Source organism: Protopterus annectens, chromosome 6.part1 (assembly GCF_019279795.1).
Source record: "Protopterus annectens isolate FY-2018-M chromosome 6.part1, PAN1.0, whole genome shotgun sequence".
NCBI lineage: Eukaryota > Metazoa > Chordata > Ceratodontiformes > Protopteridae > Protopterus > Protopterus annectens.
In genome coordinates this window covers 166,463,398-166,486,158 of record NC_056738.1, presented here as the reverse complement: position 1 = coordinate 166,486,158, position 22,761 = coordinate 166,463,398, and the positions used below count along the sequence as shown (strand labels likewise).

Sequence of the window (22,761 nt, the reverse complement as noted above, 5' to 3'; positions counted from 1 at the left end):
TTTTCACAATTGTGTTTGCATGTTCCAAGTTCCTTGATTATGTGTATGGTAGACCTATACAGATCAAAATAGATCATCAGCCTCTAGTCACTATCCTGAGAAAGCCTATGCATACAGCTCCAGCCAGATTGCAACACATGATGTTGAGATTGCAAAAGTATCACTTCAGTCTTGTCTACAAGAAAGGTAAACTCCTCTATCTTGTTGACACATCTTCCAGATCACCTAGAAGTAACACTGAACAGATTGACAATGAGCAATTTGATTTTAAAGTCATGCAGGTGAGAAATATTTCTTCCACACGTCCTGATGAGCTGAAAGATCTCACAGCTGCAGATCCAGTTTTACAGAAGCTCAACCACTTTCTCAATGAAGGATGGCCATCAAAGCAATCTAGTTTACCTCAAAATGTGCAACCTTATTTTCCATACAGAGATGAGATTTTGTCAGATAATGCTATCAAAATGAAAGGTCCTAAAGTTATTGTTCCCAAGTCTTTGCAGCCAGAGTACAGTACTATCTTACATCGTGGTCACCCAGGAACCAAATCTACCAAAAGAAGGGTGAGAAGACTAGTATTTTGGCCTTCTATGTCACAAGATATTGAGAGATCACTTTCATCTTGTTCAGTATGTAATAGTATAAAGCTGCATCAACAGAAAGAACCACTTCAGCTAAACCAGATTCCGGAACTACCTTGGTTGACAGTAGCCACTAACATTTTTGAATGGTATGGTCAACATTATTTGGTGTAAGTAGACTCTTACTTCAATTGGTTTGAGATTGACCTCCTTCCCAATCTAGCATCCAGTACTGTCATGACTAAGATGAAGCATCATTTTGCAACTTATGGATCTCCATATAAAGTTATTTCTGACAATGGCACATAGTTTACAATCCAATGGTTCAAAAGGTTTGCTGAAGAATGGGACTTTACTTAGAGTAACCACAGTCAGTTTATAGTTATTGAAGCTGCTATCCATTCTGATGTGTTTTCATGTAATAAAGCTTCTTAAATGAACTACACCCACCCCCCCCACCCCCAGCTTGTCACCCTTGGAGTAAGGGATGAGCAACATAGCACTTTTGGTATTTTATAAAGTTGTATCAAATTGTGCATGCATATCTCAACTGTAAAAACAAGTATGCATGCATTAGTCTGTAGCACAAACCAAGAGTACAATATTAGACTTTAGTCAAAGGTTGTGGGTTCAAATACCACACTTCCCAAATATACAATATTGATAATTCTTCAATTATGTGTAATTTAAAGGTTTAATACACACACGCCCTGCTATAAACTGTAATTTGTATAACTGGAACATGCATTTGTGCATATGTGCAATATGTGTACATGTAAAGGAGTACTTGCTGCAATCTGTAGTATACTGTGCATCTGTTAGGAGCTGGTAGTCTTAAAAGTAAAGGTTATCTGTTAGGGGGTGGTAGTCTGAAGAGTAAAGGTTAAGATAATAGAGTCATATAATTGTATAAATGCATTGTATGTCACATGTGAAGGTACTAGTCTTATCTCTTTTTTCTGTCACCCCAACCCTTATCTCTCTTTTTTGTTATATTTTTTTAATTTGTTGTTTTATTTTACTATGTGTCATCAAAATGTGTCCATGTCATCCATGTGTACCACATCATGAAATGCTCCATAGCACAGTGGGGTAGGCTTGCTCCACAGGATCTGCCTGCTTGCACAACACCGGCTGCATCACTGTTGCCCAGCACATCTGGTATCCAACCTGGCAGCACCATCTCAGCTGCCCCTGCACTACCTGCCCCCTCAGATAATCCTGTCCTGGAGGATAGTCCAGTGGTTCCCTCTGGGAGCAATGGTAGAGGTGATGAGTTTATCACCCACAGTGAGTTGCCAAGGATGGTGATTAGGGTTGTGCACCAATTTGTTGGTGCATGCCTATGCTGGCTATAAAGGATGCTCTCCTTCATCTAATTAAGTACCAGGAGGAGGAGAAGGAGACTCCAAGCACTCCAGCCAATGGAGGAGTGAGGTGACAGTAATGACAGTCCTGTGGGTGAGAAGTCCATTCTCACTGTCAACCAGATTGATGACCATGGATCCTGAATGTCTCCACCCTCACTCCATCCATTGTGTCCACCAGCCTCTTATGTCCACCACCATCCCTGTCTCTTGTCTTGTTTGTCTGCAATTGCTTCCTCATGTACCCAACTCACCAGACCCAGACATACTTTCATTGCTTCCCCAGCATTCCTATCTCTCTCTCAAAAAAAAAAAATGGATACCTGTCTCGCCCCCCCAAAAAAAAATAATCTCATAAATAGCTCTCCATTTCACACGAGTGTCTTCTTGACACACTTGATTCAGTCCAATTGGCTATACAACACGACTGTGCAATACTCACCATGCTCTGTGGAGGTGACAGTCCAAAGTCAGCTAATATTCTTCATATATTATCAGTGTTTAATGTTGAAGAAATGGATACTATGATTCTTTCCTACTTCCCTCCTGCACATTCCTGTATTGCTTTCCATTTGTTCTTCCACCTGCTTGTTCCCCATTTTACCACTGTCATATTTTTCCCAATTCTTTTCTTTAATGCATTATTACATGATGGTGAGCATTGACACCAACAAGCTGCAACTGTAATACAAAAGTAGTTAAAAGTATTACATGCAGTTGCATTTGAATTCAGTACCACCTGGCTCCAAAAAGGAATCTATCAATCCATTAACTGGATTAACACATGCTGCCACAGAGTCAGTTAAGTAGCAGGTGGATTCCAGAGACTCAGTACTAACTTTCAGACTTCAGCAATTCTGGAGAATCAGTGGATCCCTTCACTTTTTAGGCTCCATGTTTGCATGGAGGTGTGCATCGCTCACCAATGGTTAGCGGCAGCAAACAGGTTCAGTTACCCCATGCAATGCCAGTTTACACTGCTGCAATATGCCAATGCACAGCAACACATCTTGTATAAAAATTCATGTCATTGCATTATCACTCTGTAATGAAAACTTTTTTAAAGTATGACATACACCTGTATTCAAACCCAGTACCATCTGTCCCCAAAACAGAACATATCACTTCATTAACACCTGCTGCCACAGTGTCATTTAAGTAGCAGGTATATTCCACAGACTCAGTACTAACTATCATACTTCAGCAATGCTGTCACTGGAATAGTTACATGACATTCCCTTATTTACTAATCATTCTTAAGGTCTCTCTTTTGCCCGTCACGCAACACTGCATAATCAAAATAAGTGCAGCCAAACCTTCCATTCATTCCTCCATTTCCCATGATTGCACTAACCCAACATCTGGCAAACAATCTGGCAAACAATTGCCAACAATAATAAAATAATAATAAAAAACTGACAGAGAAAACACAATTTGCACACAAAATGAAGAGGAGGTTGGATGTTAATGAAACAGAACCTGAGAATTGTGCACCTCCTTACTTGCATTTCCAACCTTGACAGATATACATGTAACACTTTGCAAGTCTAACCTGACACACCCACCTGATGTAAGCATTCACAGTTGTCATACATTAAACACAAACACTGAGGGAGCGCCTGCATTATGTTTACATTCATACATGGATCTGTATTTTTTGGGATTCAGCAATTCTAATGAGTTCAGATCTCATTTGCATCTTCACCTTGTTGACAGCCCTGAATATACACTAGACGGCAGCCATGTAGCTAGGGAAATTGAAGGAGAGCCAAATTGTTTATGTGTTGAATACAGAAGAGAGAATATTACCTTGCAATATATCTGCACAGAGGAGTACTGAATTTTATATGATTTGACAGTATTTCATCAGCTACATATTACATATGCTGACATGTAGCTATGAATAATCTGTTTAATGGTTTTTATATTTATATTTATTTATTTTGATTATCATGCACTTTTACAATTTTATCTGTCTGCATTACTTACAAGTATTCTGTTCATTTGGGGGTGGGGAAGCAAAGCTGCATTTCTGTTATGGCACAAAAACGGATTATGTTGCTATTGTTACTCCAATGCTGTCACATGTTATCATCAGTTTTGTACAAATCTCACACATTTTACTTTTTATTCCGCCCATGTAGACTCCTTTCCATGGCTGTATTCCAAAAATGTTGGAATTGAGGGGGAACACCAGCATGGAGTCTACATGGTTGCTTTATAGCTTGTTGAATAGATCCACTATGTTAGATTGGTTAATTAGCATATAATTCAGATGCTTATGCTGTAATTAGCATGCTGTTGTATTTACCTTGTTTGCGTGGGGGTGCATACCTATACACAGTGCTTACTGAATCTAAAAGTTTCCGCGGCCTTGTGCACCTCACGCTGCAACCTGCACACAGTGAAAAACAACTGTGTAGGCTTTATTGAATCACCCTGTAAAATATTATTTTGTAGTTTATCTTTCTTCTATTGCTTATGGTTAAATGCAATTTGATGATGTTTTACTGGGTTTGTACAGAAATTTATCATATAAAGCAAAAGTGAACAACCAAAATGAGATTCAATTAGCACTTATGCCCCAATGGCATAGTCTAGATAAGTACTATTCCATCAGCTGTCAGCTTTAGCATTGATTTTGGAATTTTAAGCCTGTAGCTATATCAAAAGCATGTTTAAACAGATGCATCTCTGAATTAACAGTAAATAAGAGGCCTGTTCAGCTCCTTGAATTGCTCAGCACATTTTTTGGAAAGCTAAATGTGTTCTGTTAACTCTAATGGATAACTTTCTTATCTACAAAAGAACCTGTGACTTAATTATTAATGGGCTCTTTGCTAAGGCCAAGGTGTAAATGTTTCTCTTTGCTGAATGTGATGTTTGCAATCATTCAGCATGTAGCACATTGTTTTGTACAGTAGTCCAAAACCTACTGTTTACAAAAAGCACTAAAAACAAAAATGCATTTGTTCATTAGTCTCAGTAGAATGAATTAACAAGAAAAGATCTCAGAAACCAGATGTATAAGGGAAAAGGCTGTGATCAGCGAGCCGTCATCTCTTACACAGACTCACATAAACCCAGCTGTTCTAATGAACTGTACTGTTGTTTGCAAGAATAAATTGTGATGTAACATAACAAACAGTCCTTTTAAAAAGAAAAATGTTTCTGAAAATAAATACTGTTTTTTGTTTATTCTTCAGTATTTTTGGATTTCCCCAATTCTACTAACTCAAAGGCCGTGAGGATTCCAGTACTTTGGTAAAGAGATGCTAACTATCATATAATTACTGTTTAATGCTGATCTGAGAGTGAAATTGCATTGTAAGTAAATTGCTTGTTCTACTTCTTCTTATGTGACTAGTTCTGCTGCTGTTTTTACTGTAAGATGAGTACACCTGCGACAGAAAGTGGAATGCATTCTTCCTTGCATGCTAAATAATGCATTTTTAAAACCTGGATATGGGAGATTCTCTGTCTCTTACCTGCTATCCAATGTATGTTCATTATGCTTGTGGTCATTAGATAGATGAGAGTGAAGCTGAAAGCCTGCTTTTATGTTTACTTTTCGCTGATGCCAACATGGTATACACCTGGACTCAAGAAAGGCAACAGCTCTGAAGATGTTCTAGCAGTAACAAAAAATTCTCTATTTTAAAATAAAGCAGCTTGTTGCTAACCAGTATAGAAGAGAGACTGAGTCGTTAGAATAAATGTAAAATGAATTTTTTGTAACATAAAAAGCAGCAATTATATTTATTAAAAACACCCTTTATCTGCAATTACATATGTCTGCAAATAATTAAAGATTTCTGTAATAAGTATCCATTATTAGAAATAAGAATCAGTTATACCATTTATCTGCTTAACTTAAAGCAAGTTGGTGGATTTTGCTGAATAAACTAGTATGAAAGTATTCAGAACAGTTCAAATGAAAGTGTTGTGAATGCAATTTCAGAGCCTTAAATATTCTACTTGATTGAGCATTCAAGTCTGTACATAGTTTTGCAAACTGTACATTGCTGTATACCATTTATGTATGCAGTTCTAAGTTATGTTACCTCCTAAGTATTTTTTAACAAGTAATGTGTTTTGTGCATATTAATAATGCCATATATTAAACTAATGTGTTGATGAAATATTGATTTTATAAACAAACATAACATATAAGGAATATCAAAGAGAAGAAATACAATCATTCACAGCTGTTTGGCCAGATAATCAAGTTAGCTCTTTCTTTAATATTTAAGAACAAGTACATTTCCACATTAAAGTGATTAGTCAGGTCAGGCTCCTTCCCTTATAAGGAAGTTAGGAGAATTTACTAATTCACTCATTTTCCTGTACATGTTTCCTGAATATTTGGAATTTTTCTCTTGGGTATTTGAAGTTATGCTAACTAGCTGTGACGTTAATACTGAACACTTAGTGCGAAAATCAAAGTCGCTGTGGGGTAAACTCTGTTTAGGCTATTTACATTTGTACATGACCTCAAACCTTGAAACTTGAAGCAAAAGTTCATTTTGGAGTAACAGTTTTATACAGCTAAAGCCAAACCACAAATGAGATCCATGTGCTAATGCATATTTTTCTGATGACTGATTCAACTGTATGCTGTGTCTGAAGTTTGAAAATCGTATGATTTGTAGAAAACAGAGGATGTGGCTGGTTGCCAGCCAGGCAAGAGTTTGTGTAGCATTTTAAAATGTAAGTGGGAGCCCTATGATCCAGCAGTATCCCTCCCCACCAGGAACTAATTTAGAAACAAGCTTCATGAGTCACTGTAAAAGTGCAAAGCTCAGAGGCTGAAGTTCCAAAAGAACAAAACACTTCTTGCCAGAACGTCATTCAGATACCATCAGGTTACATTCTGATTTTGTCACAACACAGTGAAGTTCCTGTGATCATATGTATTTTGGGGAAGGGGAGTGACAGAATAAACATTGAAAGCAAAACATCTACATGAGAAAGCTGTCATAGTGTCTGTCACTGCTTGTCTCTTGATAAGGACATAATTTCTGCAGTAATGGAAACTGAAGCAGGAAACAGGAGAGTGATGGAAGAGGTGGGGGGCAAAGAGAGCACATCCTTCCCAAATTCCAGCCAGGAAGATGTGCAAAACAATGAAGTGTTCAAGGAGGATCTCCGAGCTGCACGCAGGATTGAGAAGTTTGACATCCCACTGGACAATTTGAAAATGATGTTTGAAAAAACAAGCACAACTTCAGTCCTGTCACCCAAGAAAGTTGGCAAAAAGGTAAGGTAATTAATTAAAAGTATAACAAAAATATTGCAGCTTTGTTACATTAATGATATACAGACATGCAAACTAATAACACACATAACTGTATTTAGCTATTCCAGATCTTCCTTTTCCTTGTATGCATAATCCATGCAATAAGAAAAATGACTGCAAAGTATGTCTAACTGTATTTGTCTACCATGCAAAACTGAAATGCATTAAAGCAGGTGAAAATGCATTAGAACGAATAACAAAACTAATGGCTTGTAGACAAAGACTTTAGCTTTTTTTCCCTAATGGGGGTCCAACTATTTTTTGATTCACGATTTATGTCAGAATATGGTATGAATTGCCTGTGAGCTTGTACACTGCTATTGAGGAAGCAGCTGTAAACAGTTAAGGTGATATATTATGGATATGGATGTCATAGTAAAGAGTGACTAGCAGACAGTATGGACTGTGTCTTGAAGAGTGATACTTTACACCTTATACAAGTTAGCCATGTATCTGAATGTCACTTTAGTTGCTTAATAAAAAAAAAATAATGAACATTTTGCAATCTCCCTACTGCATTGTATATTTTCAGCAGTTTCTGTTTCTTTATCTTTACTGTACTGTTATTTTTATAACCATAATTACATATTTTGCCCTTACGATACAATCATACTTTTAGGATAATGGTTGCATGTTTCTTTCTAAACCTAGAAAAGTAAAGTTTGAGCACATAACAGCACTTAGGAAAAACAATAGTACTGTATTATTGTTTTGTGGTTCATTTTCCAGTGTTCTGGCTTCCAGATCATTGTGTTTCCTGCCATTTGTGATAATGCAACAATGAGATGGGGGTGCTGATCATATAATAATGTTCTGATATCTGAGGACCTATATGAAGCAGACTGCATACCTCTGCCAAAATCCTATTACAAAGGAGTGTGGATGCAGTATCTGCACAGACTGGCTTTTAAGAAGATTGTTTTCTTGATAGTACATTCATATTACATACTATAATATTGTCACTTACTTTGTTTCTGGATAGTGGCCATATTCAAAACTCTCTTTCTCTGGATGCTCTTTACCAGCGTGAACATTTCTACTACCTCACTTTGACACAGGTATGTTTGACATATAATCTCCTATTTTACCTAAACTGCCCATCCTTTTCTAAAACTATTAACTAGGGAGTGTCTCTACAGAGCCTAAGACAATTCACTCTCCAGCTAGTCATACATCCATTGTCCTTTAATAACTTTTGTGACTCAGTCATTTCAACATCCATTGCTAACATCTGAACTAAGTTCATTATGAGACAAGAATTATCTAAGTAAGTAGACCTTTAAATTTGTTATGGCCTTTTACCTTAATAACAAGTGGATATGGAATTGTGGCATTACCTGAGTAAATCCTTCCCTTACCAGTCAACCTGCAGATAAACCTTGCTGTATACTCCTTCTTCTGCCCAACTGTTGGACCTGTCAACTGACATAAGCTATAGCAGCTTCTTTTCCCTTACTATACTTGCTAGGTTGTATCAGTGTTTATTGTCGAAAATTTCTTTTGTGGAAGACATATTAGTGAAACTTTCATTTCTTATAATACTAAATTTAGGACTATGGCATGTATGTAGTTTACTTGAATTATGTCCTGTATGCTGTTTAACTGTAGAATGTACACTTTATTCTGCTGTCTTCTTGCTGCTGTTTATTATTTTGGACTTATCTCTTTGGGGCTCTGCTGAGAATGGGACCTCCCATCTTTATGTTAACAAATAGATAAACTCTCCCCCTCCAAAAATACAATATCAGCACTGTACCATGGTTATTATTTTATCTTGCATGTTCTAGACAAATAACAATAAGGAAAATTTTATTCTTAAGGGTAGCATAAAAATAAGGAAAAAATTCTTAAGGGTGGCATAAACTATCCTGACAGTAAAAAGAGGGTATTGAAGAAGTCATTTTGATTGTTTTCATAAAACTTGATAAGGAAATTAAAAAAAAAAGATCATTCACATAGAAAAATAATAATGCAAATATTTTGTATTTTATGTTAGGCCTGTATACTACAGTTATAAATACCATATTTTCCCACTCGAACATGAAAAAAAAGATTTTTATTGGAAATAGCTTGGAATATTCCATGAAGCATAGTGTAGATTTTTAGTTTTACTATATTAATTTCTGCAGCATTTATAAGTACACTGCAAAGGATATTTTCAAAAAACACCTTAATTGTTTTATTCAAACTTAGTTACATTTAGAGGTATGAACATTTTATTTTTAGTATTAATTAACAACTCACCATTTGAATTCATTTCTGTGGTGCAAAAGGTTGGAGACCTACCTGCAGTCTATGAACACTGGAGGAGTTGATGCTGGAAGGACTGGTGTAAACAAGGAAATACTGACTCACTCAGGCATGGGTGTGTGTAGGGGTGGGGTGTGGAGGGAGGAATGAGTGAAGCAACAAAATCTCAGTGCAAGAGTGCCCCCTATTGGTGAACAGGAGATACTTCATGCAAATACTACAAAGCATAGGACAATAGTCTCCCAGGCAGAGATGGGCATTGTGGCCAGGCTGGGCATGAAGGATACCACCTGTTCATTCCGTGTACATACTACTGGCCTTTCTATGATACTATTTGGCTACCCAAGGGGAGAAAATAGGTAATGAAAAAAAAAAATAAAGGTTGTAACTGAATGTTAGCCTTCCAGTGACTGTCTTTTGTGTATTACTGTTACTATATATATACATATATACTTATAAATGTGCATAAAATGTTTAAGTACAAAGGTATTTATGAGCATATATAAAGAAAGAATATTCAAGGGACCTGAAAAATGTATTTAGCAGAAATGTAAAAAAGTATGTATAAAGTGTGTAGTGCATCATGTAAACAGAGAGGTGTTCCCCAAATAAAATGGGACTCCTTATAATTTAGCTGTCCTCATTTTCAAGATGGGGGCTATAGAGATGTGTTCATTCAAACCAGGAGGCTTATTTGCTTCCAGTAGTAACTGTCAAAATACTTCTCTAACCTCTATTCTGGTCTCCCAGGGACCCCCCCTAACATCTTGGTGTACCATTTCTATTACAAAAAAATCCCCATTTGGCCTTTTGACATGCAAGTGTATGTTTATAGATGGCATTATTGCCGTCATGTGTTCTGATGGCATTCAGATGTTCATAAAGTTTCTTTTCAATTTACGTGTAGGTTTTCCAATGTACAATGCACCACATTCTTTGCATAAGGCTAAATAAATCAAACTTTCAATATTACAATTGGAAAAACTACTACTTTTGACCAGATAGCCCTCTCCATTATGTACACTAAATCCTGCTTCAGGATGTAAGAGCATTGGGCACAACATCCACACTTGTATGTTCCTGGTTTTCTTCCATACAACAACTTGTGGTCTTTCTCCAATAACTCCCTAATGTTTTTTCCTTTTTTGTAGGTACATTTTAATTGGTTCTTAAATAGTACATCCATTTCAGAATAACAACTAAACCTGCCCCAGTTTTGTGCAATGATGTTTCTAACCCTTGGTGTTTTCTGATTGTAAAACATAACATAATTACCTCCAAAGGTTACTTTCTTATCTAAATCTGAATGGCTTGGATTTTCATTGTTAGCATTATCCTTGCTGGCTAGCAAACTAACCTGCCCCATTCCTTGTTGGCTAGCAAACTAACCTGCCCCATGTGCCCTCCAACTTATCACGTTCCAAAGTGTCACTTCCCAAAATGGGGGTGAATTTAGAATTTCTACCAGCTCTCACCTCAGCCATAACATACTCTATTAAATCCCTAGGGTATTTCCTAGCTAGGAACATGTCCATCACTTTCTGGCTTTCATGTTCATAGTCCACATTCTTAGAGGTCATACTTCAACTACGAATAAATTGCCCCTTAACAATACTTCTTTTTTGTGTATGGGGATGTGAACTAGTAAAATACAAATAGGAGTTGGAAAAAGTCTCCTTCCTGTACACATTGGAGGTGAATTCCTGTGCAATACAATCCTTTATGATGGTAACATCTAAAAAATTAATCTCTTGATTTGAAATGTGATGGGTAAATCTTAAAAAATCTGTCGTCTGATTCAAATATTGAACAAATTCCATCAATTTTGTTTCACTACCCTTCCAAAAAATATAAATATCATCAAGGTACCTCTTATAATAAATCCAGTATTGTGGGTATTCTGATTGAAAGACAAATTTTTGTTCCCAAACCATAAGGACAATGTTGGCATAGGTGGGGGCACAAGATGCTCCCATAGCTACACCTTGTATCTCTTTGAAGAATTCACCTTCAAAGAATAAAAAATTATGTTCCAGAACCAGATCCATAAGTTCCGTGTACAACAGGAGGGTGTTCTGGTCCAAATTCCCATCTTGGTTAATAGCTTCTTGAAACCATTCTGTACCTATGCTATGCGGAATGACATTGAATAAATCCTGTATGTCCAAAGTAGCAAAAATAAGCATATCTGAATACATTTTCTTATCAATGCTTTTTAAGAAGTCCCAAGAATCCTTAAGTATCCCGTTGGCATTGACCCAAATATTTTTAACTTAAGGTCCTAGCACTTTGCCAAGGGGTATGTTTTTGATCCATTGGCAGCAACAATGGGTCTCATGGGGGGGGGATCCTAAACATTTTTGTGAACTTTAGGGATCCCAAATATAGCAGGTATTCTGGGCTTCTCCATATTAAGGTATTTGTAGGTTTCTTGGTCAATTACTTGGTCATCTAACATTTCTTTTAATACAAAATCAATTTTCTGATAGGCCAAGTTTATTTCATTCCTAGATACTCTGATGTATCTTGATGTGTCATTTAACATATTTAACATTTTGCTGAAATATACAATACTGTCCATAAGAACCCCCCCCCCCCTTGTCGGGTTGCATTATCCTAATGTGTCTATTTAATAATATCAGATTCCTCCTTACTTAAATTACATTTTCCATTCCATCCCATTGTGGTGTTACTTCTACTTTCCCTTTCTACCTGTAACTCAAAATTCGTTAGCTGGGGGTGCATGGGTGGATTGAATGTGCTGGGTCTCCAAACATCCGAACACTTGTTACCATTGTGCTGTCCCTGAAATAAAATTTCTAAGCTTTTCTTTCTTAAAAATGTCTTCAGGTCTATCAATGTGTCTACTAAACTTCCCCTGTTTGAAGGAATGGACTTGAGACATTTGGAAGATAAAGAAAAATGTTCCTAAGTGACTTCTTCTTCACTATAATTGTAGATGTTAAAATCATGAAGCCTATGACATGATCCTTCCACTAAAATATTCTCCGTAACTTCAATTTGTTCCTGCCCCCTTCACTGCTTACCTCCATTATTGTCTCCTGCTGTTTGGGGGACCCCTCTGATAATATTTTACTGGGGATTTTTGCCTCAGCCTGTCCGACCTCCTAAGTTCAGGGAAGTCCCCATTGTCAATGTTCTGTTGTTCCGTTCCCTCATTCATCCTGAAGTCAGTTTGTCTATATGATGTACCCCATGCATTATGCATGTAGTGCCCCTGAGTACCTGTACCCTTATTATCTCCATAATCACCCATGTTATTTTTGCAATCAGGAATTTCCCTTCTAGGGAAGGGGTAAGCTCGTTTCTGATGGTATTCCCTCAAATCCCTATCTATTTTTCCACATTTTCTTTTAAGAATAACTTTGCATTTGTCCTCCACATATTGTTTAATCAAATGATATTTCCTATTCTCACTCTCAATAGAAAACATTAAATCATTGCTCACCACATTATTAACATAATCAATCTCCTCATACAATTTTTGCATTTGTCTCTCATTCTCTTTAATTAATGCTCTCATAAGATCATGCCCACTTTGGTCAAAACTCTGTAATAGTTCCTCATGAAAGGCAGATCCTTCCACCACATTGTTGGGAAACTTGTACATTTGTAACCCTTTTGGTACAATGCCCCTCGCAATACAGTCTTTTAAATAACTATTATAAATCCCTAACGCCTTGTGTTTATAAATTAAATCAGTTAAGTTTTTAATATTGTTGCCATACGACATATCAAAGTCTGTCCCCCCAAATCCATCATCCTGATGAAAATTATTAACAGTACCTTTGTGATTTGAAAAGAAATTGTTTGCAGCAAGCCAGGAAGCCAATGCTTCCGAATAAGTCCATTCATCCATTCCATTTGCTCCATAGTTGTTGTTGTTGCTCAGTATATCTCTTGGTGTACCACATGCACAGCCTCCATCCAGCCATAACTCCTGTACTGCCAAGCCATTGGAGCTTGTTGGAAATGCTCCATTAACATTATGGAGTTTAGACAAAGCTCTATTCCCCTTTGGGATGTCGGCCCTGGCTTCCCTCTGCAGTTTACTGTTAAGGGGTGTCATCACTTCCTCTCTACACTGGTCAGTCTGTCACGGACAAAGGTCATCTTCCTGGTTACAAGCTGGTGTTGGTACACTACCCGAAGCACCTTCCTCATATAGCAAATTGTGTTCTGTCATGGCATTGCACGCAGCCCCCTGTGAGCCACCAGACATCAGTAAAATAAGTTGCGTTAATTGCCCTTCCACTCTAGACAAACGCTCATACAGTTCTACAGCTTGTTGTGCTTCCCTACCTGGGTAGCTGTCTTCTACCTCTACACCCTCCATAGTCCAAAAACCGTAAAAAATCACAAGAGGCCAGGTACCCAAAACAACAAAGAAAACAATGCAGCACACAAAGTTACCAAGTAGAGGTAGTCAAACCCAAAGCACAAAACACAATCTTAAGTGGAAGCACCAGCAGTTTATTTAGTACATAAACGCAAATATTCACAAGGCGTTTTCGTCCACAAAACTTCTTCAGATGTAACAAAGAAAAGAAAAAACTAGCTGTAGCATCCTTTATATCCCCCACAAGTCACTTTAATTGTTTAATAGTATGATAAATTGACAATTGGAAACACCCAGATTTATGCAAATACTCCACTTTCTGTAACCGTTGCAGGTCTCTTTGCAAGAATGTCAATAGAAATGCAAATAAACAAATGAGCAAATTCACAACTAACAAATCTGTTTTAAAAACATTTTTAATCTACTTTTAAAATTTTATTCATTTAATTTTACCTAATGTTGTACACATAAGTATACATGTTTTTAAAATGTTTTTAAAACAGATTTGTTAGTTGTGAATTTGCTCATTTGTTTATTTGCATTTCTATTGACATGCTTGCAAAGAGACCTGCAAAGGTTACAGGTTCATAGGTTCATAGGTTCATAGGTTGGTACTAGGCTATCAGCCCTATGGCCTATACAAGCCTAGCCACAACAATTCCCTGGCTATTTCTTCCCACATTATTTACTTTCCTGGAGCCCTGTCTAGCAGGGCGACTGACATGATCCCTGGGGTGAATTTCCTTTCTCCCATCCAATCGTCAAGGTCCCTCTTGAAGAGGTCCAAAGAGGCACTTTGCTTGACATGTATGGGCAATCTATTCCAGAGTCTGGGGAGTCTCTGGGTCAGGAACCTATCCCTCCAGCATGTTTTGTTTATTGTGATGACAAGGTTTAGATCCCTGAAGCGTGTAGCTCTGAGGGATTGGGATTTCTTTAAGTGTAGCATGTCCAACAGCTCTGGGTTTGACATGGCCTTGTATGTTAAGCAGAGATCGCCTCTGAGTAGACAATATGCGACAGAGTATAGCTGGAGTTTTTTAAGGCGGTCAGCGTAGGGCATCTGCTTTAGGCCTGTGATTCTTTTAGTGAGGTATTTCTGAGGCCTTTCCAGTTGTTGCAGATGTCTTGAGAGGTACATACCAAATGGGGTGTTGTATTCTATAATGGGTCTAATGAGGGATGAGTACAGTGGGGCAATGACCTCCTTTTTTCTGGATGAAAAGCCCTTCATGATGAGGTGTGCCACATAGAAGGATTTCCTGACTGTTGTGGCGATGTGGTTATCGAAGGTGAGACCACTGTCCACCTGTGTCCCTAAGTCTCTTATCACACTTTCTGTGTTTAGTGTACTGCCACCTATATGGTAATTCATGGATACATGTTTTTCCCAAAGGGGATAACAATACATTTCTTGGCATTGAGCTTAAGCCCATGGCTCTGGCACCAAGCATCTGTTTCTGTAAGGCCCTTTTGTAGAGTATCCACATCATTTGGGGATTCAATAATGGCTCTCAGTTTGCAGTCATCTGCAAACTTTGTTAGCCAGAGTCCCTTAGTGTTGACCTGTACTTCAGAGAAGTAGATGCCAAACAAGAGTGGCCCCAGGACTGAACCCTGAGGTACTCCACTTGTCACTTGTCTGGAGCTGGATTTGGAGTCGGCTACTTTTACAGTGTGGGTTCTATCAGTAAGCCATTTAGCAACCCATTGGGTGACATAGGGATTAATGCCCAACTTAGTAAGTTTATCTATGATTCCAGAGTGGGGGATGGTGTCAAAGGCTTTGGCAAGGTCTAGATAGGCTGTGTGGACCACCATACCCTTGTCCATGGCTCTGGAGACTGATTCAAAGAAGTCAATCAGGTTCAGGAGACAAGATCGGCCCTTCACAAACCCAAACTGGGTGGGGTCCAGTGTTTGAAGGTTGCCAATGTCTTTGTTTATAAGTTCCATGATAATATGCTCCATGGCCTTGCAGATAAGGCTTGTCAGACTGATGGGACGGTAGTTTCCGGGATCCAAGGTGGATCCCCCCTTGTGGATTGGGATAACTGCAGCTCTGCGCCACTCAGTGGGCATGAAACCTGAGGTGAGGCTATGATTAAACATGACACTTAGGTGAGGTGCCAGTTCATATTGTAGTTCATGTAGTACACAGCCCAGGATGTCATCTGGTCCCATGGATGCTGTATTCTTGGCTTTAGAGAGTGCGTTTTGTACCTGTGTGGCCTTTATTACTGGAATTTGGCAATCTTCCGGTATTGAGATGGGCCATTTAGGGGGTGAGAGGGGGGTGAAGTTGGCACTGAATCGATCTGCCAGGATATTGGCAATATCCTTCGGATCAGTATATTTAATGCCATTCTGTTTTAGCTCAGAGCAGATCTGAAGACCGACTCCAGAAGACCGATGAGACAGATGATCGACAAGGTGAAATACCGACAGCCGAAACACCGACATGGGCAATGTGTGTGTGAGACTCGGTAAGTGTGCGATAGTGAGGGATTTAACGTTAGGGAGTGGACAGCTAAGTGTGAGATAGTGAGGGATTTAGGGTTAGGGTGCGGGAAAGGTGAGCGTGCGGTAGTGTCGGACTTAGGGTGCGGGTAAGGTAAGTGTGCGATAGTGACGGAGTTTAGGTTTAAGGGCGGGTTAAGTGAGTTAGGGTTAGGGTGTGGGTAGGTTAAGTGTGCGATAGTGACGGACTTTAGGTTTAGTGGCGGGTTAAGTAAGTTAGGGTTAGGGTGCAGGTAGGGTAAGTGTGCGATAGTGATGGACTTTAGGTTTAGTGGCGGGTTAAGTGAGTTAGGGTTAGGGTGCAGGTAGGGTAAGTGTGCGGTAGTGTTGGACCTTAGGGTTAGGGTTTGGGTTACGGTTAGTGCATGTATAGTTGTGTGTAATGTGTAGTTTACATTTTGTGTGTCGGTGTTTTGGGTGTCGGTGTTATGGTGTTCGGTTTTGTGAGTTTTCGGTCTTTTGGTGTCGATGTTTTGGGTGTCGGGTTTGTGGCGTGTCGGTGTTGTGATAGGGATCCGTATATATATATATATATATATATATATATATATATATATATATATATATATATATATATATATTTTTTGTATACTTTATTTTTTTGTATATATGGGTTTTAAATGCATTGTTGCTTTAAAAAGATATTTTGTGTTTAGCCTGGATATGACATCATTTGGGAGGGAGAATTTTTAGTATTTAAACTCTAAACTGATGGTCCGTTTTTTGTTTAATAAAATTTCCTGAATTGCATAATTGGAAACGGAAGTACTTACCTTGTTTCACACTGAGGATGGTTTTATGTTTTTATTAATACTGAGGATCGTTTGACTGTTAATAAAGAACAGTGCTTTTCACTATTTGTGTTTGGATATAATTTTGGATACTCTTGGATATACTTGCCAGTGGACTCTATTCCATTTGGAATTACTTGTTGTTTTTTTCTCTTTGTTGTTTACCTTATTTAAATATGCTGCACCAGAAGGTGTAATTAGAGTCATGTGAATTTTTAAAATGCATTTAAGTTATGTTTTTTAATTGATAGTATTTATTTTGCGTGAAGAAGCCTTGAAGATGAAAGTGTTTACTTGGGAACTTGAACTTGGACTAAACATTTGTTTTTTATTTTTGGATACATGAGAACAGTATGTGAGATGTAAAAAAAATGTGGGTTCTTCACATTTCTGAAAATGTTTTACATCGCATTTCACGCAAAATATTTTATAATATATGGAGAACTATACCTATCGATTACTGACTGCGTAAAAGCTGAACAGAAAGGGTAAGTTTCTTTAAGACCAAGTTTAGATTATTAGGTTAATGACTTGTAAGATAAACAGCAATGCCAGGTTCAAATGAATCAGTTTTAATTGTGCCTTGATATAAGAAACAGCTATATAGCCACATTCAGTATGTTATTCATTTCAGCACATGACAGTAAAATTGAAGTAGAATTTTAAAATGACAGTTTTATTTCTTGGGCTTTATAGATCAAATAACACCCTCTAGGTCCTTAATGTCATTTCTGTAGCAGAAAAAAATATAGGGCTACACCCCACCCCTGCAGCACAGCATGCAATGTGGAATGTCATGAATATCAGGATTGCCTATAGAAGGAACCAGGGCAGGCAAGTAGTAAAATAACTTAGAACCACATCCCCTGCACTCAGAGGATTATATCAGGAGGAGACCAACCAGAGAAATATGCTGGCACTCAAACAATCTTAACTGACTTAAGTTTGGAAAGGATTTCATTTGGTCAAAACTAGAACATCTTTAAAAAAAAAATTCTAACTATATTAACTTTAGAGTGAAAAAAACAGGCACTAAAGGAATTGCATCCTTATTTAACTGTTTTATGATTGCATACAGAACAAACATTGAATATGTTTGCAATGTGTTTTCTTTTCAAGTTACATACATTAACAGAGTAGCCTCTTATGTTGGGGGACTGGCATTCCACACCTCTGCATTTCTAAATATTCTATCTCGGGGATTGTACAACAGTGGGGGAGACACACAGACTCCTCATCACCATTAAAACACAATCTTACTACAACTGCACACTACTGTCACTTGTCTTGAGCACACGGTTGTGGCATGCTCAAAGAACCTCAGTCAGCTGTACTATCAATTAATTGAGTGTAGTCATATATTTATCTATCTACAGTTTGTATACATATATATATATATATATATATATATATATATATATATATATATATATATATATATATATTTATAGCAGTCTGGCTATATATAGCTACAAACCAAAACATTGAGCATACTAAATATTAATAGTACTAAATGTTGAATTACAAAACATTGAATGTGGAATATTCCTTCTTTCCTACTGTTATGTGATTCCAGAGATTGTTTATACATTTAGAAGTGGGTGTGAGGGATGCAGGTGATCCTTCATAAAATAGGTTTCAACATGTTGTAGTTCAACATTTAGTTCCCGCAACATTTAGCATGTTCACGGGGCACAGCAATCCAAGATGGAGTAGCAACATCACGATACTCCCATGAGGTTTTAAAGTTACGACCATTCAACATTTGGATGAGCCTCTTTTGATACAAACATTTCTGCTATATTGTGTCTCTTCACTACCAGCATCTCAAAGTGAATCATGCTGAATATGCAGCCATGACCAGACTTTGTTTAGTGGTGCAATGAGCAAGTCGTCATGGCAGACTCTTCTCAAGCAAAACTTCTTGGCAGTAATGAAAAACTTGATAAACTCACAGCCATAGTCACAAGGATCTTGGATGATACAGTTGAGCTAAAAGGGAAAGTGGCCATCTAAAATATCTTGATGAAACAATACTGGTAGCAATGCAAACTATAAAAGGAAGCTTGCAGCAAACTGCGGGACAATGGCAATCACAGCAGCAACTGCTTAGTGATCATAGCACTGAACTGCAAACCATCTAGAACTAAGAGGAAGTTTTAGAGAACAAGAACAACCTGTGACTGTTAGATCTCCTGGAAGGCATTGAAAAGGATGATCTATACGCATTTTTAGAATCCCAACTCAGCAAAGCACTCAACCTACCTGCAGCTCAACCACTCATGATAGAAAGGGTACACTGAGTTTTGTGTCCACCCATCGCACAAAGCTCTCCCCCAGGGCAGATTATTATGCATTTTTTTTTAAAACATGGACATGGACAGAGTATTCAAGATGGCTAAATAAGGTTGCCCCTTTCTGTATTGGGCCACAAGCTATGATTGTTTCAGGATTTTTCCCAGATGGTAATCAAGAGAAGATTATGCTACACAAATAGCATACCAACAAACTTCAAAAATCTTTGCACAATTGTCATCAAACTTCAGAATAAACTCTACTCCTTTGAGGACTCTGACACAGCAATGAAATTTCTTCACAGTCATCTCTTTGTACAATCTGTGCCTAGTAACCATCAGTCCAAGCCATGATGTGATGGACATAAGTGAGCAATAATCCAGCCACATGACTGGGTAATAATAACAACAGACCCCAGAAAGTATGCAAAGGTGGATAAGGACACCAGGAAAGTTTATTACATCATAGATCCACCCCCAGGTGCAACTTTTTCACCACACTGTCTAGGCTCTGCACACAGGTCCAGGAAACTGACAATTAAGTCAATGGCTAGAGTTCTTTTTTGAGAATCCTCCCTGAATTCTACAAGCTGCTATCAAACTCTACAAGACCTACCTGAGAATTCCATTACATTGATAGACTGGGCATAAACAGTTGAAAATATGGATCTCTGTGATGGGGCCAGCTCCCTTCTCAATACAAGTGCCACTATGGGCAGTAAACCTAAAGATATGGAGAGATTAATTTCAAGGTCCAAAGACAAAACGCCTGCAATGACTGGATCTTTAACTGTGATAAGCTCAGAAAAAATAGCATGAATCCAGATCTTGTATTCCAGTCACTTTACTATACAATGGACAAATTATTGCCTCTTACGTTTCACTTTTGGCCCTCATAGTCAGAGGAACTGATATCTCTGACTAGACCAGTGTTGAGCTGACACATCATTCTAATTGTTCAGCTCATATTTTCCTTTGTGATATGTTTCTTTAGTGTTTTTCAGCAAAGAAATTCTATACTAGTTTGTAGGATAAGGTTAATTGTCATAACAGCATAAAGCAGAACCCTTAATGCACATGGCTTAAACTCTAAAATTCAATGTAATTCATTTGTGTACTGGCTACATTAATTTCAAATTGATGTGGCCTTACTGCAAGAATGTAAGACAGCAAAATGGCCATGGTATGTTATTTCAAAGTTTCAAAAAGGACTGTCATCATAATTTACATGCCACTGGCAAGGCAGGTGTAACTATCCTAATAAGAAAATATTTAAACTGGTCTGTATTAGAACAAAATAAAAATTGTTGAGCGGGGGGAGGGGGGTTGTAGCTGATAATAGATAAGGGCAATGATCTCTCATATTTGCCAACTTTTATGGCTATAATATAGATTATCCTCTGATTTTCAGTGAAATCTTTAGCTCATTGGAAGCAGGGGTGCATGTTAATTCTGGGCTCCTAATGGGGTGACTTTGACATCACATTGGACTCTGTAAGAGAGTGCAATTCCAATAAATATGAAAGACATCTTAATTTCCAAGAGACCCCTAAAATCCCTTGTGGACCATCTTTTTTAGAGGATATTTGTTGACCATTACATCTAGAAGAGGAAGCCTACTCATTAAAATCCCCAAAGCATTAGTCTTCTACTTAGCTTCCAAAGACTTGGTATCTAAGGTACAGTTATCAGAATTGCTACCAATCTCCTTCTCTAATCTTATAGTGGTCTTTTGTAACATCTCCATTGGCTTAAGGAAGCTGTGTTCACAATCCTGGCAGATGGACCCACTAATACAATGACATTAAGAATTTAGTTAATGAAACCCGACTCCTCTCTATCTCAGCAGACTAAGTGGAACTACTTTATAAACCCATTGATATAGCTGAATTATGAACAGCCATTCATCAAACCCCCTCAGGGATGGTGGCAGGACCAGATGGGCTACCTGGGGAATTATACAAGATGTTAGACTTTGTGTTAGCATCCCCACTAAAAGCCCATTTCAGTATTATCAAGATGAAGGCAAGCTTCTTTATCCCCTAGTACTGTTCTCCTTAAACCTAATGAGGATATATCATGAGTGAAAAGCCATGGGCCCATCTCAGTGTTAAATATAGACATCAAAGTTTATACACAGACCTTAACTAATAGGCTATCTCCCATTATCCCTAAAATAATCATACCTTCTCAAGCTAGTTTCATTAAAGGGACATGCTGTAAAGAAGGCACCCCTGCCAAGAATTTAGTTGGGGAACCTCATACTGTGAGGGACAGTGCTAGAATATTAAGTTTATATATGCAAGTGTTCCAATCCATCCCAGAACTGGCAGTAGTCCTACTACTAGCTATTAGACTTTGAGAAGGCCTTAGACTCTATTAAGTGGCCATACCTATGGAAAGTGCTAACTCTTTTCAACTTCCTGAAAAGTGTTTATTAAATCAGTTCAAACACTGCATGATGTGTCTAATGCAGCAGTTTTACTTAATAATACTCCCTCTCAATTCTTCCCCTTGGTGCAGGGCACACGTCAAGCTGCCCCATATTCCCTTCCTAGATTTAGAACCCCTCAATAGACAGTTCAACAGCCCTAAGATAATAAAAGGATGGGATGTTTACAAGTCAAAACAGATGTCCCTCTTTTTTTGTGGATGACTATATAATACTCAAACAAAACCTTGCTAGAGATGCCCGACCATCATCAATACCCTCCATCACTTTCAAGAGCTTTCAGTGCTAAACCTCAACCTATAAAAATCTGAAGTTTATGAGGTGGCTCCAACTGGCTGACATTTTCATAAAACAGATGGGCACTTCCCTTTCAATCAGTGTGAACACCCTAACCCCATCCTATATAGCCAACTGTAATTTTAAACCTCCTATAGCAGGGGCTATTCATATGGCTCCACTAGTGGTATATACTTCACCTTCAATTTTTAGTAAGGATTGTCCCCATTAAATTTTTTGTAGAACCTCATCTTTACTACCATTATAGGCATGTTGCTGGTCAATGTAATAACCCTTGGCAGAAAAAAGTTTGTGCACTCCTTAACACATTTATCTGGAACAATAGAAAATGGAGACTTAATATATGGTTAACTAGATTACCACAGAAACAAATGGGCTAGGCATACCAAATTGGGATCTCAGTAGCAGTTGTTTCACTGTTGCGTGCCTTATTAATCATAAGCCAGATCACATAGGTTCATAGGTTCATAGGTTTATACTAGGCTATCTGCCCTAGGGCATTTATAAGCCTAGCCAGAGTGTGTTTGGCTTTCGCCACCCATTTTAAATT

The 22,761-nt window shown here is 38.0% G+C and overlaps 1 protein-coding gene across 2 annotated transcripts in view; it reads left to right on the top strand.

The window, feature by feature from the left end:
• The first annotated feature begins 6,727 nt into the window (after window positions 1-6,727).
• Window positions 6,728-22,761, top strand: part of XIRP2 (xin actin binding repeat containing 2) — a 1,245,171-nt gene continuing 1,229,137 nt past the window's right edge. Inside the window, exon 1 of one of the 2 annotated variants that reach the window (XM_044075601.1) lies at window positions 6,728-7,208. In XM_044075601.1, coding sequence (XP_043931536.1) covers window positions 6,978-7,208 — 231 coding nt within the window. In that variant the 5' untranslated portion in view covers window positions 6,728-6,977. The remainder of the gene's footprint in view (window positions 7,209-22,761) is intronic. The other variant, XM_044075604.1, reaches the window with a different exon arrangement.